The sequence below is a fragment of the Rissa tridactyla genome, chromosome 2 (genome assembly GCF_028500815.1).
Source record: "Rissa tridactyla isolate bRisTri1 chromosome 2, bRisTri1.patW.cur.20221130, whole genome shotgun sequence".
Taxonomy (NCBI): Eukaryota; Metazoa; Chordata; class Aves; order Charadriiformes; family Laridae; genus Rissa; species Rissa tridactyla.
Window position 1 is genome coordinate 57,934,136 of NC_071467.1, and position 17,620 is coordinate 57,951,755.

Below are 17,620 nucleotides of genomic sequence, written 5' to 3' on the forward strand. Positions count from 1 at the left end.
ACATTTCCAGGAAGGAAAGGCATCGAACAATGAAAAGTTTTGCAGTCAAACAAAAGATGACATACTGAGAACCAAAGACTCAAGTGAGGCTAGATAAATTTGGTTCGAAATAAAATGATTTTAATAGTGGTGTAAATTAATTAAAGCATCAACTTACTTTGAAATTTGATAAAAGCTCATTACTAAGCTTTATATATCATGATGATACACAACGGGTGAATCTAATGAATGACATTTTAAGATCCTTGTTCCTCTGCCTTAAATGTATTAAATCTTTAAATTAAATCTGCATAATGGACACAGGTAGGCCTGTAGGTAAAATACACAGTGAAGTCAAAATACACTTGCTGGAGGTTTTCAAGAAGCACAAGTCAAAAGTGGGATAAAAGGACACTGCTTCTACCGGTTAATAGCAATACCCAATCTGCAGTTTACAGAAAAAAAAATGTGTTAGTCAATGGGTTCTCTAATATTAAACCTCCTTCTGGCGTCACATGTTGTCTGACTTCCCTAAAGGCTTTCATTCCCTCTTTGCTTGACAGTGAGGATAATTATGAAAAACCTGCTGCAATTTCCTACTGCTAGCTGTTATTCTATTTTCTGGAATAGAAATATTGCGGAAGGCACGGGGACAGAAATCATTTTACTCAATAAAGTTTAGAACATACACATACAGATACACTCTGATAATTGCAAACGCTACTGCGTTTTTAGACAATCTAAACAAATCAGGCATTTCCATGAAAAGTTTTGATGTTTCTGCACAAAATTCGAGGAAGCCAGCCCATATGCTTATACGTTTAGGGGGAGTTTGGTGGATATTCCTTCTTTATCTCCAACACAGGGTAAGAAACAAATGTGTAAATGGGAGGCTTGTGTGACCGGCCTCGCTCAATAAGCTTCGGATCCTCCACAGACCCAGCCCTACCTTTCCTTTCTTGAGAGCAGTGTAGACATCTTTATATTGCTGGTACTTTTCCAGCTCCGCCTTCACCAGCACCTGACGGATGTGCATCACCTCCTCCACCGTCAGAGCCAGACATTCCACTGGGTAACAGAACTCCTCCTGGAAGCCAAAAACCCCGTATTATTTCAAAGCCAAATAGCTTCTTCCAGACTTCAACCTAGACAACCAGACACCTGGTTAGTAGCTCCACAAACAGAAGGTTTCTCCCTTCAAACTGGAATAGCACTGGCTCATTCATGGGCATCACATGAGTTTCAAACCGTCGGAGACTGCGTAAGTGTGATCTCAATGGTCTGATGTTCAGCCTTCGCAACAATGACAGTTTTCTTCATTTTTCCTCCTCAAACCACCTGACCCTTCTTCTCTGTTTGTCTTTTATCACCAAGATTTGTTTCAAACCAATCGACATTCGGGTTTGTAATTTGAAAGGGAAAAGGTAATTTGGCAAATGGTATTACTATTAATTATATTGTTTGAAGTCACGCAATTTCTCTGAGACTTTGTGGTGCCCGGAGTGGCCAAGGAAAGTTGTTAGTAGCCCATTCTAGCAGAAATTTTTATTCAGTGGTACCACATCTTTGTGCTCACATGATCAGAATCCCACCAAGACTACAAAATGTTATGGCAGTTCAGGCAGAAAAGTTCTCCTTTCTGTCCCGGGAAAGTAACAGCGACAATTTAAGCTTTATAGAATAATCTTCGAATAGAAAGCAGAAGAACTGGTTACCCAGTGTTGCATTATTAATGGCAGAGACTCAAATCTTGAGTCTCAAATCTGGTCTCCGATAGAGACCAACAACACAACTTCCCACTTAGAAAATTTTGTGTCTGTTCTGTATTACAGCATTTAGGAGAATATTGAGTAGAGAACTCCTGCATTTGGTACCAGAGAATAAAAAGCACCAACCCAATTTGTAATCCAGCCCTGTAGTTGATTATACATTTCCAACAGAAAGACAGAAACCTCTGTGGGAACTCCCATCGCTTTATGCTTAGCGAACCTTTTCAGTCAGCCCAGAGGGGCTACTGTGGGGTAACGACAATGACATGCAATGCGCTCTGAATAAATGGAGGAAATTTCTCCTGCAAATACAAAGAGGTGGCTGACAGTTTGGAGATCTCGTTTGCAAATTGAAATGATGAATCGGATTAGTAGCGAAATGCTCCATTTCCACATACTCAGAGGTCTGTTCTGTCTTTCCGTTAGATTAAAAAGAAAATCTTTCTACGTTGCAGACCTGGCAAACATTAGCATTTAGGAACCACCACATTTTTAAAAACTGTTGTCTTACCTATCTAGAAAGGGAACACAAAGAAACTTCACTCTGTTTAAGGTACCCCACAAAACACTAGAATTGAGTTAACTTTGTTAGATTTGCCGTCTAAACCTCCGGGGTATAGAATCGCTAAGTTTTCTGGAAAGAACGAACTACATCAAAAGCAACTGCAATTTGCTCTGAGGTGTAAAACTGCACAGCCAAACCAAAATCACTTCTGTTCCTTATGAGCAACTTTACGGCTAACCAGCAGCTCCCAGCCTTTCATTCGGGGTTCTTCCCATAGCAACTGCCTCGCCATGGAGAAGGCACGGCTGCAGGCTGGGGGGAGAGAGGAGAGGAAGTGGGTGGGAAAGCGGGACGCACACAATGCCAGCAAAACCCCTCGGTTCTGCATCGTGGGAGACTGAGAGAAACTGCCCAAGGTGAATGAGGCCGACTGAATGCCTGTAATCAATCAGAGCTTTAAGTCCTTTAGAAATAAATTTCTTACTTGAAGCTCTTCCTCCCCCTCATGAACGCCCATTCCTTTAATTTACAGAACGATGACGTCAGGGAATATTGCTCCTTTGAAGAAAGTCTGCGGATCTGCTATAGGAGTAGAGCAGGCACTAGGGGGACAGTGTGGGCCTGTTGTTGTACCAATCGAAAAGGATTATCTCTAAAGCAAATAGAAATAGCTAGCAGGCAACAGGGGAAACATAGAAAATGTTCACATGTTTAAATGCTAATGTTTTAATTCCAGAGGTTACACAAGGACAACAAAATGTTAATGCAACATTAAATGAAAGATAAATATTATTCTGGTTTCAGAAAACTGCTTGATTATTTTTTTTTCCTTTTCAGAATAGAAATAAGTACACGAGAAAATCTTTTGTTTCAACACTAGCTCTAAGGCATTGAAATTAATTAAAATTACGCTAAGCTCTGACTAAACGTCATTAAACAATGATGCTTTAGAGTTATTGCTCAAACTCCCAACAATAATTTGCACCCAAGTTGGGCAGCTGCAAGTGAGAGAACTTCAGCTTTCTGCAACACTTGCATACAACAGAACACACTAAAGACAAAATGTGGTTTGAATGGTCTTGATTTTCTGGAATTGTACTCAATACTCATTTAATATTAAAGACGAGTCAGTATTCTTATTTTTAAAGGGAAAAAAAATCTTACTTTAAAAATACTATTTTGAACTTGAAGTTTCCATGATCCTCATGAGAATTGGCTTAACACTTTGACTGTGCAATCTTATTATAAACACCGTAATACCTGAAGGTGTATCATCTGTGTAATTTTGTTTTACTCAGGAAAAGCAGGTAGTAAGAATTACATATCCATAACGTGAAATAAAGTGCTTTGCAGGTCATTCTCAGCATACACACACCTAATAGGTCTTTATGACTAACACATTTTTACACTAATATATTCCTTTAAAACTTCTCATTAAAGGATGTCACTGGGCATTCAAATGAGCTGCCCTAGTAAACTGCAATATGAACAAGTGCCAGATTGGTCTCTAAATTCTGCAATTCACAATTAGTCAAGTACTCTAAACTCTTGTTGCTTTTGCAGACTAAAAGTTTCTAAGAAGTCAGCTGGAAATCTCAACTATAAACTCTCCTGCAATAGGTTTCACACTTTCACGTATTGGTTGGGACACAAAAAAGAAGGAAAAAATTAAATTATTCATGTTCACTTCTACATAGGGGTAAATTAACTCGTTTTTCTTTTCAGTGGATTTGCCTTCCCTGGTACATAGTTATGAGTTATTCTGCAAGTTCTGATACGTAAATGTGCTGAGGACCAAAACCATATGTAGGTTTTCAAGTAAAACAGATTGCAAATGCCCTTCCGTTCTGCATAGTGTATCTTGTAAGACTCATAAAACCTTATTCTTTTCAACATAGTCCAAGGATTACAATAGTTTTGCTGGATTTTTGCTGCAGGATCTTCACGTGCTGTTAACAGTTAAGGTCTGTCCCATTGATAATCTTGTGATGTTGCATTTTTAGTTTGCTGTCCTTTAGAATTGATTTCTTTTCCCCGTGAGGTGATTGAAGACACACAAATATCCTACACACATTGAAATCAACGTCAATCAGGTGCAATGTCCCAGCCTAAGCTTTAATTCTTGCCACAGCTTAGGAAGTGCTCCCCTAGGAGGGAACATGCTGGTGAAGGTGATTTCCAAAGCCAGCAAAAAAGAGGCAAACCTTTGCGGGTTTCCACCTGCTGGCAAAAGCTCTCTCACAGAGATAGTACATAGCCCCTGCCACCCCACACATGGCTGCTTCAATGGGATGAGAGCTGAGCAGAGAAGCTGTCTGCATAGTTGAAAAAAGTGGTCTGAAAGTCATCCTTGGAAATAAACTGGTTATCCTAGGAACCTGAACAATAGATAGGAAGCAGAGAAGCGAATGCTGTGTATAAATGAAACCATTAGCTTTGGTCCTTTGGGTCATGAAAAAAAGGATAATAATAATAATGAAAAAAGTAAACAGACTACAAAGGCATCCATATGTACATCTCGGGACACTGGCGGCTTCATCCCCCTGAGTAAGCATCAAGTCGGCTCACTATAGTAAGCACACCACCAGGGCTGAACCCCCAAAATCACTGAGCTGCCCTGCCTTTCCGTGTGGCACTGGGAGGGTGACATATCAAAAGGACTCTGTTTGGCATTTTTCCAAGCTTGTTTCCCCTCCCCACCTACTTAGGTCTAACTCTGATGAGATGCCAGTTCACAAAACCATCATTAGTATGCAAGACAGAGCAGTTTCTTGCTAATCCTGCTAAGAGACTGTAGCAAACCCCTGCCTGCTTTCACTGGCATCGAGGGCTATTTATTGACGAGGTCTCTTTCACCTTGAAGAGAAACTGCGGTCACAGGAGCAGGTGATAAGAAATGAAACTCCATCAATCCTGGAGGAAGGGATGAAGAAGTGTGAAGTCAAATAAAAAAAAATAAATAATATTCTACACTTATTGAGAAGCGTTTGCTCCAGGAACGGCAATGTTACATATGCAGCATCTGGCGCAGCCACTGAAAGAAGCTGGCGTCTCTCTGGGGAGGGAAAGACTCGCAGTAAGCCAAAGCGTGGAACTGGGCCGTTGCCAGCATATCAGAAACCATCTACCAAAACGAAAAACAAAAGTATTGTGGGAGTTGTCCATCACACCCTAGAGGGCACTATTGCCAAGTTAAAGAATTAGCTCTCTAGGCGTCAAATAAAATAGGTTCTTATTAACACAACATCATTTCACTACTGACTTTCTTTCTCGCTTCATAGTCAAAACCAAGCTAGGTGACAATTCTCTAAAGATGAAAAAAAAAAAAAAAACAAACAAAAAAACCCCAAAAAACCAAGCACAAAAGTAACTAGTAAAACCTTTCCCATGCGTTCCCACATTAGCCTGACTTACCTAATGCCTTTTTCTCCCTTTTCCTTTAGTATTTTTAGGGGGGAATGGAATAATTGAATTACTTTTTCTGCAATGGTTTTATTTTGTGTATATGTTTCTAGGCATATGTCAGTGAAGAGACTGACAGAACAAAAATACGTATGTGGGCAAAAAGGTCCTGTTAAGAACTTGGTTGACCTATTTAAAAAAACAGCCTCATATATAAGATTTTTAAGTTGCGTGATCCCCTCTCAAATACACAGGAGATCAATACCACGATGAAACATACTCAGATACACTGGAAGTGTGATTGAGCAAATGCCTCAGTATAACATATAATGCTTTCTCCCCTCCTCCCTTTAAACCATATGCCTGTGAATGACTCTGGGCCTATCAGAAAATAAAGTTTCTGCTTCCACATATAGTGAGTGCCGCAGCTGATGACAGGGCAATCCATTTTATCTGGCAGTGTCTATATATGCGTGCTGAAGGAACCCTCCAGCTTGGTTCTGGTGCAATACATCCTCCTCCAGGTTCACTTTGGCAGAAGTCTACTTGTGTTTATCAACATGCTACCACCTGACCTTCACTTGGAATGAGAAACTACACTCTAGTTTGAAGGATATGATAAACAAAATCCAGCAGACCCTCTGAAAAGAAGAGGAGGAAGCATGTTGTGGGGATGTTTGGAGATTATCTTCTTGTTACCATTCAACTTCATCTAATAGGTTTGGATCCCAGCCACCATCTCTTGGGCCAGCAAGAACACTCTTCAAAGCCCATTAATACCACTGCACTAAAAGATGGGGCGAATGAATATTCCCTTCCTTTCAAAACTAGGATGTGTTTATCGATTTCTCTATTCACCAGCACCTCATGGGGCATACTTCAAAACCCTGCTGGTAGGAAAAGAGACGAGGAACATATCCTGCATGAAATTACAAAGCACTAATCAGTACGTCAGCATAAACGAACGAGGATTTCATACCCTTTGCTGTTTATACTCTGTTGGAAAACAGCTCTCAATTAAAGCTAATTGATCAAATGTACTGTACTTTCTTTTCAAGCAGTAATACAGGTTCTTGCCTCAGTAACTTCAACAAAGCAACACAGATAAACCTTGCTTTAGATTACCGAAAGAGCGTTCACATGTATAAACATTACCACACAAGTTCTTAAGGTGGGAAGAAAAGAAACCATTTGATTCATTCAGCCATTAACTAAAATACTTCCAACAACTAGAAAATTCCCCCAAATCCCAAAATAGATCCACTGCTTTGGAATCGTCTCTATTCAAATGGAAAATCAGTAAGGTGAAGTTCGTCTGTTTTGGTAACATTCTGAAATAAAATCAAGACACGTGGCCTTACCCAGAGTCCTAATCAAAGTGCAAATGTTTTCTGAGGCACCTGTACCTGGCATTTTGGATAAATATGCTAGAGAGACAAAGTTCAAATCTTGATATCAAAACGTCTTTAGGAGCCAAGGGCTGTTTCCGAATTGAGGAGTTTTCTGAGTCAAGTTCTAATCACACTGAAGCCAAGTTTTAATTTTCATTATACCCTTAGCATGCCTCTTTTTCTCTCTCCTACCACCCACTCCACTTACAAGTGATCTGGAGCTCTGTTTTGAAGGTGGTAGGAACTGTCTCACATTGGTTGGCGTTTCCTTTTCAATGGAGTGTCGTCTCTGAGGTGGCTGCCGTCTCTCAGGCTGGGGTGTAGATGATATGGGCAAGAACTTTGGAGGCACTAAAGATTCAACCAGTATAAAAAAATTAGTTCTTGTAAGACAGACTGTTGGATAGCATTGCTCAGTACTTAAACTAGCCACTGATTTTCTAGAATATCCACTATTGGTGGCTGAAATTACACATCGTACTCAGAGCATCTTCAAGACAGGTATCACATTCATCACGTTTTTCAGATTGAGAGAATAGAAATACTCATAAACTTAGCAAATACAGGCATGCTACCATCCAGTTATCACTGTATATAAACTCAGTGTTTCAGGGTATTGGCTTATTCTACTTATTTCACCATCGTGCACATAAAATGCATGCATAGATCACAGGTTTCATTACAAAACCTTTCCAGTGAAACTGAAATACTTTGAAACAAATGAAAAATATTGTTACACGGTAAAGCCTACAATAGCTACGTCTGAAAAAACGAACAGATCCTCCCCTCTTCCCAGTAAGTACTTATGAGAAATACTGGTGATCGCTATGTGTCTTTCAAACAAGTACATTCACTGCAATGGTGACACAGATGCAGGAAACATTTAAATTGGTCTTAGGTTAGAATGCATTTCTGCAGCAACAAATTATTTTATGAGACGAGTATAGCTAAACTACCACCCATTCACCCCCCATTCCTCTACAGTTCCACATCAAGTATGAAACCTTCTGTTTCACAAAGATATCCACATGTAGTGGAGGCTAACGCCTTCCAGTCATTAATTAATCACATTTGACCTATTCAGCAGGTTCTAGGGTTCAGCTTTAGAGATTTATTCCATTAACACCACTCAGTTTAAGCTTTCTATAAACGTTTCAGACTAAGTTCATAGAATAGAAGACAACAGAAGCATGTAAAAGCAGCCACTAGGCTCTCATCAAAACTCACTCTTTCTGCTGCTGGTACCTTCTTGAGAGGCGTCTTCCACTTGTGAGGGGGAGATGCTGCTGCTACTCGCTGATTTGTGCACTGATTCCTCCTGTGTGGCAAGAGAAAAAGAAACAGAATTCCTCACGGATTGTTCTTCCTTCTCTTACTACTTCTTAACACACAGAAATCACAAGGTAGTACAGGTATTTTGCACCACTCAATCACTCACAAGGCCCTAGAAGAAGTCCAGAGAAAAACATTGATTCTACGCATTGATTCCATTGAGTAAATGGAATTTTCAACACTCAATTTTTTCAGAAACTGGAAAAAATGGTACATTGTTTGTAATTCAGTGTACTTAACTATCGCATGAAAAACAAGATCAGAAGAGACGTGCACGAATCCATTGTAATCTGTTAATTTTCCTCATTGTATTCAAGAACTTTTAAGGATTTGCAGCTACAGGAGATACATTAACTCAACTTTATAACTCACACTAGCAAGGAATCAGCGCTTGGATTTCTCTGGTCTCCAAAGGATGGAGAGCCACTCATACAAGTGACTCAGGTAGAGAGAAATTAATCTGATCTCCACTGCACTGTTCTCTAATCCCTAATCTTGGTGCATACCTCCTTTCTTCTGTATAGAAAAGAAATCTCATTCATTATATAAGCATGTTTCACCACAACAGCCAAGAGCAATTCCTGCAAGATAAATGAAAGTGAAACGGGCTTTGACTAACACCTTTCAGCTATCTAAAGCATTATGCCACCCAAATTATTAAACCCTTTGCTTTTACCTAAAACCTCTGTCCACCAGACACCAGTGAGATACAGATCATCACAGGAGCCTCCCAAAGGAACAGAGTTGAAGGACTGAGTGTGAATGCTCTTTAGCTCTAATGTGAATGCTTTTAACCAAGGAGCCTTACATCATTTAAGTTGTCAAGATTTACAGATCAAACAAGTGATCTGCTCTAAAATCCAGCAAGTGTCTGAGCTTCTCTCTCACAAATTTCCTTAGTTACATAAACTGCAAGCAGGAAAACCTCCACTGGCTGAAAGATTGCCTTCTTTGGTAACAGCAAGTCAGGAAAAAAAAAAGCTGGCAGGATCACCTCAATGAACTCCACGCATCACAGGACAGAGGCCTTTACAAATTCCCATCAGGTGATCTGTGCTCTATGCTTAGCCCAAGGGCTCGTTGTATGCGAGGACACTGTGATGTATACTGTTCCCACATATATGCCACAACACAGTATTTTGCAAAGGGACTCAACTAGCTCAGACCCCAAAACAATATACTCACTTTAACACATGAAGAGTGACCCTGCGAAACAGTTGTGATGGGAAGCTTGGAGGGAAGTTTGAACAGCACATTTAACTGCATCGGTCTTTTTACTTCCAGAAACCAGGACAGCATAGCCACAGAGTTAGCTCAGACAGCTTTGCATTTCACTGCTGCATGTTGCATGGTTGCCTTAAAAGACCACTGGAGACCTTGTAAGACAATTGGTTGCACTGTTCTTTGGAAGGGGTGCAACAGTGTTCACAAATCTAGAGTCAAACATTTAAATTTTGTGAAAGAGAATAACCCATGTAAAAGGGAACTACTAAACTTTTCACTTTGTAGAAGTCAGCTTCTTCTGAGTGGAAGATTACTTACCCATTGCCAGAGAAGCTAACAAGCTAAGACAAAGACAAAGCCTAAGTAGGCTGTCAATTAAAAAAAAACATAACCATGGTGGCATGCTGCTCGTTTTTACAAATTAAGAGCAGCCAGGGCTTCAGAGAGGACTTTTTGAGGAGCAGGTGGGGAAGAGCTGTCTCTGGAACACAATCCAAGTAATCCGTGCTCTAGACAAGTCTCTTGTTCTGTGGGACCCTTCCTAGTCCTGACCAAAAATTGTAAGTGCTTCAGTTGTCGGCATTTTATGCTGTAGAGTCTTACAAAAGACCGAATTATGATTCAAGCAACAGTCTGTGCATTGAGTTTATTTACATGCTTTTCTGGGGGTTTTGTTCTCTTTTTTCTTCCATTTTTCCTCTGTTTGAAACACTGGCACAGAGAGAAGAGAGACAAAACAAGGTGCACAACTTAAAATACCAAAAGCCCATATATTTTTTAACATAAAACTGTAAAATAGGGATTATAGAAACGTTTCACATGTCCATCTAATTTTGCTAATTGCCACCTTTCAATGGAAAGAAATAGCTATTGACCAATCTTCATTCCACTTCTGAACTTGAGATGGACGTGATGTCTGCCACATGTTGCAAAACTAGGTAGCACATAGGTGTCTCCATCTTGCTCCCATTTTTGTGAAAGATTTCTAGTTACTTCATTAGTAATGGATGAACACTGGCTATTCCAGTGGCCTAGGAGTCTCTTTCACAGAGTGAAAGAAATGGACAAAAATAGAGGAGTAAGGTGCTTCTCTATGGTAAAGACATACAAGAAAGATTCCAGGAGCCACATTTCTTATTCTAAAGAATGAGAGCAAATGAACTGTCAGAGCCAATGGTTAAATATAAAAAATAAGTAAGTATAAACAACCAATCCAGGGAGAATGGAAGCCAAGAGTATGTTAAATTTGATGTATCATTCTATTTAGACAACAGGTATTCCTGGTTTGTCATTTCAAATAACTTCTTCTGTGCAAAAACACATGCACTGAAAATTCTGTAATCGTCCTACAATTTCTCAAACATGGAAGGCTTTTTAAAGAATGAAAACTTGTGCAGGAAGTATTGATGAAGCATCGTATGAATTTCTTTGTATCAACAGAGTAAGCGTTGAGTATTATGGTAGACCATCTGACATTTTACATTTGAGATTGGACCGCGCACTTCTCCACAGACAGCTAAACAATTAGAATTTTACACATACTGAGAAAGCTGCAGCTTTAAAGGCATCACCTTAAAACATCTGAATATGTTACTGAATTGATTTTTCTCCGGATAACTCTAGCTTCATTAGGAAGATACCTTTTTTATATCTGTATCAAAAATCACTATTAGATTGCTTTTAGCACTTCTTTTAGCCGCACAAAGCAAAATGGCACTTCCTGCTCCCCCTCTGAAACTGTGATTCTAGCAGCGATGCAGAAAAAAGCAAGCACAGGAAGCAGGAATGGGTTATACAACATTCATCCTTGCCAGCAAACGGGCATAGGGCTGTATCAGACTTTCCCTTTCACCTCTGGCTGGAAATACTGAGTGTTGGGGCATAGTCAGCATCACAACACAGCTGAGAGAAGAACAAAGGGGATGCGGGGTCGGGGGTGGGGGAAATGCATCTGCATCATAGCTCATTTGGAGGTCCTCAGCTCAGCAACGCAGATATTTGCAGCCTGTAATTTAGGGCATAACATAGTCATAATTTAACTCCCAGTGAGTAACTCTAAATAGGTTAAGCCCAATTCAAATTGCAGGCAAAGAGGTGTCCGAGTCATTTATAGGCGATCAGGACAATACATACGCTCTTCTGTGTGTTACACACAAAGTAAAAGTCAGCAAAGAAATAAGACATTTTGACAGAGCGATCGCCACTTTCTTCAAATATTCTTTGTCCCACCCCCCTCTCCAGCTCAGAAAATTTCACCCGAACTCCCTTCAGTTTGTTTATTTACACTACTTCAGCACTGTTCCTGAGCCCCAACCAGTATTCTGCTGAGCATCTTAATCATCTTAATTGCTTCACCAGCTACTTCTGTTGACTCAAACCAGTACAGCATCTGTTTTCTGTGACAGTTCGATGTGGCTGATTTATTTTCAATTTATCTTTTGCTGTATGTTCCAGAGCTTGTTCTATATGACTTTGCTTGTCTACATGGTATTCCCTAATCAATAGTCACAGACAGACATCTTATTTTTCCCTTGTCCAAGGATCACTTCACATTTCCCTTTACAGAATTTTCTTTTACTGACTTCTGCTCATTTTTCCACGTGAAATATCACACTGCATTAGCTACAAGCTGGGAAGCTGTAAGTTCAAGATCCAGCTCTCATTGACAGGTCTTAATATTCCTGCATCCTGCCCAGCTTCATTCATATTAACAAAACCTCTTATAGCCTCCATTGTAATTTTAAAGACTGCTGAGAGATTTCAGAATGCAAATCCCTTCTGCTTTCAGAATACATGCACCAAATTATGCACCCACACAAGCCACCCATAGGATAACCCCTAGTACAAAGAGGCTCAACCTTTCACAGATCAAGAAGGTATGCAAAGAGATAAATTTCTCCCCATATATATTTCTCCTCAGCCTCCTATCTTTCAGCTTAGGCGCCTTTGTAAGCGCCCTGTCAGGAAATCCCTCCTTCCCTATTTATTAGAGAGAAAGAGAGTCAAGGAAGACTGCCTTCCCCAGGCTAAAATTAGCCTCCATGAATAAACCCCGCCTGCATGTGCTTTCCAGACAGCTTAACTTTCAGAAAGGTCCAAACTCAATTAATAATACTACTGGTGCAGAAAACAAAGCTCATTCTTGAGGATGTAATGTTGGTACTTCTTGAGGATCATTTATAATGCAGCTTTTAAGAGAGAGCTTTTTAAACCTTCTGTCCTTTTTATGCTTTTTTTAGTCTTTAACTCTCCATTTGAGAGAGGATGGATTCGAAGTTTTTTCTCCATCTAAGTGGTATTTGCTTGTCCCTGCCTGTTGTCTGTGAAACATTTGTTGGGTGTTACTTCCCAAGCCTATATTGCAAACTAATGCACTGACATTTGCACCAAACTTCAACCCCTCTGGGACAGCTGATGCTCATTATTTAACAGCTGGTACGGTGAGGCTGGCCTCCGCGTCTGAGGCCTTTAGCGACAGCTTCTGCACGGGTGCCAGAAGGGTGCAACAAATTTGCCTGCAGTCCCAAATGCATAATTGCTACATATACGCTGTGGGCAGATACTGGGCATTTAGAAAAATTAGTAAATACTGGGTTTAAGGCCAAAATTAGCATTTAACATTTTAGAAAATATTGTCATTTTTAAGGTCTGATCTAATGCTTTTGATCAGCTTTTGAAGTCCTGCAGGTTGACAAAGCAGTCATGGAAAATTCAGATTGTAATCTGGAAAGTCACTTCTCATCTGATCAACTCAGCAAATTAAGGAAGAAGACTCAATTCTGACAAATCAAGAAGCAAGTTGTGTCCTGATTTTTTACCTCTGAATCTGAGCTGTCAAGTTCAGCCAACGTGGGGGCCTTAAGGAGTCTCTTGCGTTGTACTGTCACTTGCGTGGCCCCGTTCTGCTTTCCTTGTGGTGCCAGACCACCGTTCACTACAGAGACATCCAATAATTTTCTTCCAGCCTCTGGCGTAGATACATCTAGCAAAAGAAACAGAACAATAGGTGTTTGGACCTAATTTTTATTTTGCCTTCTCAAATCTTACTGTCAAGGCAATACACACAAAAGGGAAAAAAATATTGTGATAGTTATATGTGTGCAATTATTTTACTTTAGCAATACATTGCTCAGAAAACTACAGGCAATGGCTTGTGGTACAGAAGCAAGATGAAAGAATGAAAGCAGTGGAAAAAGCAGCAGTGCAAAATACTAAAAACCAACCTCAGACTAATACCAAAGTAATCCTCTGTTAAACCCAAAAATATTCTTCCTTAAATTTATAATTAACCATATAACAAGCATAATAAGAATGCACAACCATATCTGGACAAGTGGGTTTCTAGTGAATCTGAAGACAACGCCACACCGAAATTAGAAGGTTTACCATGGAGTAAACCTAGTTTTTCCTGTGAGGACAGAATTACACTTTACTTGGCAGTATACAGAAAAGGAATGAAAATGAGCTAAATAACTAGCATTCATCAAAAATATGCACAATTCTTAGGTTTGCATGGTCATTTGTATTAAAAACATGTCTGTGATGTCAAATCTTCACGTAACAGCAGAAACAAAGTTCCAGCTCTATTTTCATCTCCATGAGTTTTACAAGGATGTAACTCCACTGAATAAATTACTTGGGATTTCTGCCAGCGTGCAATGAAGATGCATCTCGGATAACATAAGCACTGGGTTTGCTGTGTTTAGCCTAGCTTAGCTTAGACATTAAGATAGTGACCTAGGCTTTGATATTTTAGGAGAGCTTAGAGTTCGGTCTGATAAATCAGTTTTATCCCTGTAAAAGTACAAAGCGCAGTATTCCAATCTGTAGAAAATTATGTCGGGAGGGAGAAGGAAGAGAAGCTTTTAATCTTCCATTTGCATATATGCCTAAGCATCTGGTCTTTCTACAAATGTGTTTTTCTACCCATGTAATTATAGGACTCCTTCCCCAGTCTTGTAATAACAAAGTACCTCCAGGTATTTTAAGACCAGGGTAATGATGAGTTATTATTCCCATTTTTACACTTGGTGAAAAGAAGCACAGAAGGTTAAATGACTTGTACCTTAGGTTACCAGGAGGACTATGACAGAGAAATGATATCACCCAGATATTCCCAATGCCAAAAACGTAAGTACTCACACATCGTTTGGAGTTACTTACATAGCTGCCCTGGAATAAACAGACACGGTCGCTGCTGCTACAACACAATTTGCATTGATAAAAGCTGTTCTTGCACTAGGTAAGTTAAAGCTACACAGTCTAGACAAAGCCCCAGTTGCAGTAGTAGGTCTGTTTTACAACATTCTCACCGGAGTAGCTATTAAAAGGGAATAAGAAGATGAATAAGTTAAATCAATATACATTTTAAAGAACTAATTAGGTTATTGTTAAATGCTAGAAACTGAGCTAGAAAGGACAGGAGATGTATTATAGTTCCTCTATAAATCATACCTTCAACTGGGAGTATAAGAAAAGGCAATTATTTGGACTATTAAAGTCACAGTGACATTCCAAGCCCATGAATCGGTGTACTACAGTGTTATTACTGCCTTCAGGTCCTCCCTACAAAGAGTTGCAATCAAAGACTTAGACTCTCTAACCCTTAGTTCCTATCTTCAAAGGCTTTGCTAATGGGTGTCCTGACTAGCACTATGGCTTATAGGTCATGGGTTTTTTTTCCTCCTAGATTTCTGCGAGTACAGCATGGGCGTCCTCCACATCAAATGCATTCCTGCTCTAACAGCCGCTCAACACAACCCCAGAAAGCGACAGCAGGAAAACAAAAACCAAACTGCCTCACCTCCCTGCTGCCAATATCACTTCTTGAGACCTCATAATTAGCTGGCACGCAGTTGATTGAAGAAGCTCAGGGTTTCCCAAATGAGAAAGACAAACCCCTTTGATTTGTCTTTTGATTGCACAGGGCGGTTCCTGAACAGACTGTCCAGTGAAGCAGCCCTGGCACCAACAACACAACAGCCAAAGGTGGTGTCCCTCCTCTCCAAACCTCCGTGGGTGGTGACTCCCCTGCCTCTTCAGGGAGGCTGAAGAACGGGCTGTGAGTATTGTTGGACTCACTGGAATAAAAATGATGGAAAGACCAACAGTATTGCCCTCTTTCCAAAAAATAAAACATACGACAGCTCTGGGGAAAGAGGAAGGAACATCAACCAGACATCCCCTAACACTACAGCAGGTGATGAAATGGATATCCAGTTTTCTGTTATTTTCTGTTTTGTTTTGGTGTTTTGCTTTTGTTTGTTTTCTAAGAATTTAGACGCCATTTCTTTAGGCCCCAGAAAGGGAAATTTCTAATCCATTTTGGAGATAATTTATGTAGCCAATCACTATCTACAAAGCCTAAAACAGGTGTTATTTAAGCTCACAAATGTAGGAGTTGTTCAGAAACATATTGCTTATAAAATCTTCTTGGAATATCAGAGAAGCTTTAGGTGACTTGAGAATACAATCCATACTATTTGTTTTGAAGGGCTCTTCAACAGGAAATGTCATTTATCACCATTCTTTCCTCTAATCTAAAAAACAGGGAGGTTTTTTTTTTACAACTTGCAAGCACTAAAGAATAAAACAACAATAAACCAATGAATTTTACAACAGTTAAATTAGAAAACTATTGTATTTTTAAAATCTCTTTTGACAACAGTACAAAAGTTCAGTTTATCATTCCTGCACTTACAGTTCTGGATATACATGAATAAAAGGATTATCATAATTTAAGGAAGGGATCATAAAATTTTACAGTTTCATCTAAGAGATTTCAACAAAAATAACTTGTTCTGGAATTAAATCCAGGATTCATTAGCAGTTACAGACCAAAAAATGATTACTTTAAGCTATTTTAGTGATGTACTCAGGCAACAGAAACATTACCATGTGACAAATGATCGTACATCATCATAAACAAGATAAAATTAATCAGGATAAACAAATCAGGAGCAACCATTAGACTAATGCTTATAAAAATGAATATGACAGAAGACATTAACGGACAATTCTTTGAAACAAACGCCTAAATTTATTTTTTTTTAAATGGGTAGTAGTTGCACAATCTCTAGTTTCATAGAACAGCTAAATGTTTTGGAGATGATTCAAAATTTGTTAAAAAAAAGGGCTTGTGTGAGTAACACCCTGGGGTTAAGATTTTATTAGAGAGTCAGACACACTGGGAGAGTGTCATTTCTCCATGTTGTCAGGCAGCAAGTACAACGAACAGTATCTGCAAATTGGATGAATATGTTTGGTTTCTTTTGAGTTTCTTCTAAGCTATCATTACAACAGGCAAATGAAAGAAGAGAAGGTCTTGATTTGATTACTTGATCTTTGTCTTGGCCTTCCCTGACTAGCCTTAAGAAAGGGGAGACAAAAAAAACCCACCCTAGGATAATATGAAATGCACCTTTATTTACATGTAAGAGTACGTCTCTTATGAAACAAGGAATTAAGCAGACCACAGACTACATGCAAACCAGAGCAGTCATGTAACCATATGCTGTCTGCCTCCTAACCAGCTCTCCTTGGCAAATAATGACAACAGAAACCTGAATTCTGTTCTATACAGCAAATGTACTCCTCAACCTCATCATTTATACAGAGTTTAAAAGAAGGCTAAAATGGATTTGCAGAATGAATATAGCTATATGATGATGATAATATACTGGGAAAGATTATATAATGAATAATGGTAACAGAGACACACTGTTCCTTCCAATCGACTTAGATGTCGAAGTCAAACCTGAAACCTAATAAATCACTGTATCAAACTGCCAGTCTTTTGCTGGTGTTTGCAGCACATTTATTATTGTGTTATCTAAATTAACAGATTACCAGGACCCGGTAGAGTTCCTTCCACGCTGGTCTGAGGCACAGATCATGTAAAGCCAACAGTGATACACATTACCTCACAGGGTTGGGAACAACAGGAATAATCTCTGTGAAGTTTGGCTTCAAACATTTCAGTTTTCTTTTTCTTCTCTCCCTGCACTCCCGGAACCCAA

At 39.5% G+C, this 17,620-nt stretch overlaps 1 protein-coding gene across 2 annotated transcripts in view; it reads right to left on the reverse strand.

Annotated features, from left to right (window-relative positions):
* The window catches only part of SPIRE1 (spire type actin nucleation factor 1), a 135,592-nt gene that overhangs the window by 7,393 nt on the left and 110,579 nt on the right, over window positions 1-17,620 (reverse strand). The window contains exons 9-13 of one of the 2 annotated variants that reach the window (XM_054191734.1): window positions 13,421-13,584; window positions 8,274-8,364; window positions 7,255-7,397; window positions 4,458-4,631; window positions 929-1,066 (exon numbers count right to left, since the gene is read on the reverse strand). In XM_054191734.1, the coding sequence (XP_054047709.1) occupies window positions 929-1,066; window positions 4,458-4,631; window positions 7,255-7,397; window positions 8,274-8,364; window positions 13,421-13,584 (710 nt within the window). The remainder of the gene's footprint in view (window positions 1-928; window positions 1,067-4,457; window positions 4,632-7,254; window positions 7,398-8,273; window positions 8,365-13,420; window positions 13,585-17,620) is intronic. The other variant, XM_054191735.1, reaches the window with a different exon arrangement.